Raw genomic sequence first — 5,188 nt, forward strand, 5'->3', positions numbered from 1 at the left:
CCCCCCCCCCCCCCCCCCCCCCCCCCCCCCCCCGCCCCGGCTGCCCTGTCCTCTCCCTCTTCACTCAGTACACGCCCTACACACTGGCTGGAGGCAAGGTGTGGGATGAGCAGGAGAGAAACGCATATGCAGACAAAGGTAAAGAGCGCAGCCTGCCCTGTCTCCGCAGTGACAGCTGGGACCCCTCCCCTCCTGATTGCCCGATTCAGGACTAACACCTGGTAAGTCCTGTCCCAGAGGACGAGAAGTACCGACCAGTCCCAAACGGAACCTGAGTCAACACAGTGAATGCCTGCTGGGGCCGGGCACTGGGCAAAAAAGCCTAAAAGACACAGTTCCTCTCCCAAAGTTGCTCACAGTCCTGTCACGGTTTGGGGGAAACCAATCTTACAATACAACGTACTACGTGAACCAAAGGTGGAAGCTATTCGCCAGAGAGACAAGGACAGCTTTCCAAAGGAAGGGACATTTGAGCTGGGTTCAAAAGGATGAATAGGAGTTGGCCAGGCAACAGTGGGCATTCCAAGCAAAGAGACAACTTGAGCAAAGCAAGGAAATGAAGAAAGCTTTGCATATTCATGGGAGACAAGTAACTTTGTGGTTAGGGTTGGGGTGAGCAGGTGGGAAAGTGGGGTAGACCCACAGGCCTTAGTAATGAATTATTTAGTTGCCCATGGACTATTTTTATTTTTTGCTTATTGAGATATGAGTTGCATATGATAAAATAAGCCCATTGTAAGTATGTAGTTTAATGAATTTTCAGAAATTGGCCAAGTTGTACAATCCTAGCGCCTCATCTTCTTCCTCCTCCCGCCATCTCATTTCTCTGCTGTTTGGTACCCGGTGTTCGACTGCATCAAGGCCTACGCTCCTGGCTTCAAGGGCTCCATGATGGGCAGGGACTTCCTCACACCACCTGATTTGGAGGGAATCTTCGGGCTTCCTGGAGGGGTGAGTACAAGACCGGGGGGGTCCCTTGTCACATTCTCCTCCCTGCACCCCCACCCCCTGGCATGCCCGCTCAGCTCTCTCTTGTCCCTCCACACCCAGCCTGTATCAGGAAGGGCGGATGGTGCAGAGACCCCAGTGGAAGGGCACAGAGACGTAGTCCGACCGAGGGAGTGGGGAGGGGTGAGGAGGTCAGACAAGAGAGACAGTGCCTGACGAGCAGGTCACCAGGCCCATGGCCCCCACTGTCTGGACATCCACGGCCCCCTCTCCCATCTGGCTTTCTTCAGAGGGAGCTCCCCTCTTAAGGCAGCACGTCCTTGGACTTGCCTCTCTGATGTATCAAAACCTCACTGACACTGGGGACAGAGGAACCAGCTAGGAGGCCAGGTCCATATGGCAGCCACCAGCTTCATGTGGCTCTTGGTGGCTCCCGTGGGGTGAGGCCAAACGGAGGTGGGCTGCACATGCCCCCTGCCCACCAACCTTCAGAGGCTTAGGATGAAAAAAAAGGCAACACACCTCATTAATAATTTTTATACTGATCACATGTTAAAATGACAATGTCTTGGATCTATTAGGTTAAATAAAATATATTATTGACATTCATTTCGCTGGTTTCTTTTTAAATTTTAATGTGGCTCCTAGAAAATAAAAATTGCATATGTGGTTCATAGTATATTTTTATTGGACAGCGCTGGTCCAGGAATAGAGCGCAGGAGACCAGGCAGTGAGGACTGAATGGAGCGGAGGGATATGGGAGGCGTGGGGCAGGCAGAACTGAGGAGTCTCGGTACCTTGTGCTTGCAGAGGTCGGGGCAGAGGGACGGGAAGGGTCCACCTGGAGGCCCAGGCAGGGAAGGTGATGCCGCCCTCCGAGGTGGGGAAGGTGGGAGAGAGCAGTCTCAGCAGGGGAGGATGAGGTCAGCTTGGGACATGCTGCGAGGGTTAGCCGGAAGGACATCCCTGTGGTGACGTCCAGCAGGTGTCAGTCTTCTTGTCCAGACCTGGCCCTTAAGTCTGACCTTCCCCCGACCCTTGCTCCCCACGTCCTGGCTGCTTGGACCCAGGCCAGGGGAGCAGAACTGAGTTCGAGTCCCCTACCCCTTGTCTGCCATCTACAGTGACTCTGCTGGGACATGAACCCCTGGGGGCCCAGGCTCTTGGCCAAGGCTACCAAAATAAGTCAAATCCTCCATTTTTCAAACACAGTGAGGAGGATTTATTGATCTCAGCAAAACCCTTAAAATCTCCCTCTTCTTTCCCCTTTCAGTTCCTTCCCACTCTGAAGACGCTCCTCACCTTTCTTTCCTCCTGAAAAGTGCCTCTGGAAAACTCCATCCGCGGCCCAAGGACATGCACCTGTTCTCTCTCTTCCCCTCCCCTTTCTGCTTCATAAGAATCCAAGAAAATATGCTGGAAGGAGAAGAACCTTCCTGGGAGGGGAGGAGGGGGAGAAACTCGCAAAGGCCGTAAAACTCCTAATACTCCTACGTTAACCACTGCGGCCCGCCTCCCGCAGAACATCTTCCACTGCGCCATGACCCTGGACCAGCCCTACTTCGCCCGCCCTGCACCCCCGTACTCCAGCTACCACGGGCCCCTCCAAGACCTGTATCTCTGCGGAAGTGGTGCCCACCCGGGTGAGTGCCCCAGGGCCCCCTTTCCTGTGCAGCTAGGATCGGCAGTGCGGCAGGCAGGGGGAGAGGGGGGAGAGCAGGGAAGTCCCACGAGAACAAGCCATCCCCCATACTCAGGCTTCTCAGCACGCAGGAAACGAGGAGCAGCGGGGGCCTCTGCCAGCTGGCGGCACCCTCCACCCTCGGGGTAGCTCACACCTCCTCCTCACGAGGCCCGAGAATAGGTCACAGAGGCGGCTCTCCAAACGCCGACCTTGAGCTGAGAGAGACCCATGTCCCTGAATCCCGCCTCCAGAGTTTAGACCAGTACGGGCTGGTAACGTTGGTAACGTTGCGTTTCCCAATCTAAAAATTCTTCCCAGCCTCTATGCCAAGCCTAACAGACCTCGCCAAGGCTGCCATTCCTTATGGACACGTCCCAGAGAGGTCTGTACGCCCACAGCTTCCCCCTCGCACCCTGAGTCAGTTTCACCACCCAGCACATTGACTTCCAGACTGAGGGGGACCCTTGCTTGGACCGCTCGCTGGGCCACCTGCCCAGAGCTCTGGGGGAAGAAGCCTGGAGGCGAGCCGGGAATCTGTCTTTAGAGTCATCCCAGGGGCTTCTGATGCCCGCAGTCCGAGCGGCGGCCCGCAGGCACCAACGCTCAGCTTCTCTGTAAGCCCCGGCCCTGCGGGTGCCCTGGGCAGAGTTGTGAGCACAGCTTAGGTTCCCGGGTGACTGGCTTCCAGGAGTGGGCGTCATGGGAGCCGCTGGACGCAATGCAGCCCACGTCGTCTTCAGAGACCTCAGGAGCACATCACCCTGAACCGACTCTGACCTTGAGATTTAAGTCCCCATTGGGTCAGCGCCCCAGGACATGGCTGGGGGCCGACAAGCCCTCGTGCTCAAGCCACATACAGGTTACGTGTGACACTTGTTAACCTTGCACCCCTGACTTCCTGGATGAACTGGTTTTGTTCTATTAAAAGCAGTGTTTTATATAGATAGTTTGTGGGGGTTTTTTTTTTAATATATTTTCTATGTATGAGTAGATATTTGCAGTTTTCCAATATGTTAGCTTTTTCTGTGTATTAGTAAGTGCATATGACTATGTAATAATAGGTGGGATAAGCTTGTCTAGGATCCTCAGCCTTCTCACCCCGGCTGCAAACAGTCCATATGACCAGCAGAAGGCTTTAATTCAAGCACCCCATACTCACTGCTGGGTCCCACTACCAGCTAGACCAGGGGACCGGGGCGGGGGGCCTCATCTATTGCTATCACATTCCTGGCAAACTGTAAGAAAGGACCCAATTCCCTAACGAGCCACAAAGCCATCCATAGGGGCCAGGGGTTCGAACAAAGTTTGGCATCTCAAGCCACGAAAACCAGTTAGCAATCAAGGGTAAGGGTGCAGTGGATGCAGCTGAGGGCCACCTGGGAGCTCACACTCCTGAATCGAGAGCATTCAACCTCCTACCTCCCATGAGCTATACCTGGCACATCACTGAAAAGTTTAGATGGAAACCTGTGTTATTCTCAAGTGAATTGGGTCGTCGCTCTTGATCAGAAAGATTCATACGGATGCCCCATATATAGTGCAGCTTTCCCAGCCTGCTTCTCCAACTCCAGCAGCCAGGGCTGCTGTGGTCAGGGGGACCCGTCAGCAGGGGAAGCAGAAGGTTCCCCGGGGAATCTCTTCCCTCCCCTACCCAGGAAAATTTATACAGATTAAGATACAGCCATCTCAAAAAAAAAAAAGATACAGCCATCTCATTACCTAATCTTGCTCAACTCAGATTTTTCATCTGCAAAGGAGTTGCTTTAAAGATCAAATAAGACGATAGGTCATGCTTTGGTCCAGGACCAGGCGCACCGCCAACGTTCAGCACGTGGCGGCGGTCTGGCTGCTAAGCCTGCTGGGGAAGGTGCTACTGTCGTTCTGTGTTCTGCAGAAGGCGGTCTCTTCAATATTCTTTTTTTAACCTGGTGCCCAGAACTGAAACCAGCCTGCTAGCAGCAGTGTGTCTAGGGTGGAGCAGAGTGAAATTTGAATCCATGGAGCTTTTTCCTTAAGAACGGCTGCCAAACTAGGGTCCCTATTCGGCTCTGGCACAAGTGACCTTCTGAGCTTGTTGAAAATCTGGTTCTGGTCTGGGTTCTGAGATAAACTTTCCTCATTGCCCTCAACGCCCCACAGGCTTCTTCCCAGGAAATGTTTGGAAGACAGGGAGGAAGGAAGGGAGGGAGGAAGAAGCATGTGGGGTAGGGCAAATGCTGGCTGAAATCTCTAGTCAGACGGGTCTTCATTCTCTGTGAAGCCAGGCTCCCTGGTCCAGCACACCCCGTTCCCAGCACTGGCATACAAAGAGCAGAACTGAATAACAAATAGGAACCTGCCCGATCCCCGGAGGCCTGGGGCACATCACATCTGATCTGGTGTTTCAGAATGTCCATGATTGGGAGGGGGGGCGGTTGGTGAATAAAAGTCACAAAAGGGGCGCCTGGGTGGCTCAGTCGTTAAGCGTCTGCCTTCGACTCAGGTCATGATCCCGGGGTCCTGGGGTCGAGCCCCGCATCGGGCTCCCTGCTCAGCAGGAAGCCTGCTTCTCCCTCT

General features: G+C 54.1%; 1 protein-coding gene across 1 annotated transcript in view; it reads left to right on the forward strand.

Moving 5' to 3' along the window:
• Positions 1 to 3,574, forward strand: part of PYROXD2 (pyridine nucleotide-disulphide oxidoreductase domain 2) — a 29,033-nt gene extending 25,459 nt beyond the window's left edge. Inside the window, 4 exon segments of the mRNA XM_073904344.1 lie at positions 34 to 136; positions 843 to 951; positions 2,471 to 2,591; positions 3,321 to 3,574. Coding sequence (XP_073760445.1) covers positions 34 to 136; positions 843 to 951; positions 2,471 to 2,591; positions 3,321 to 3,397 — 410 coding nt within the window. The 3' untranslated portion in view covers positions 3,398 to 3,574.
• The last annotated feature ends 1,614 nt before the right edge of the window (positions 3,575 to 5,188 follow it).

The sequence above is a fragment of the Callorhinus ursinus genome, unplaced genomic scaffold (genome assembly GCF_003265705.2).
Source record: "Callorhinus ursinus isolate GAN/ISIS: 27379988/994484 unplaced genomic scaffold, GSC_fseal_2.0 scaffold20, whole genome shotgun sequence".
In the NCBI taxonomy this organism is placed as follows: Eukaryota; Metazoa; Chordata; class Mammalia; order Carnivora; family Otariidae; genus Callorhinus; species Callorhinus ursinus.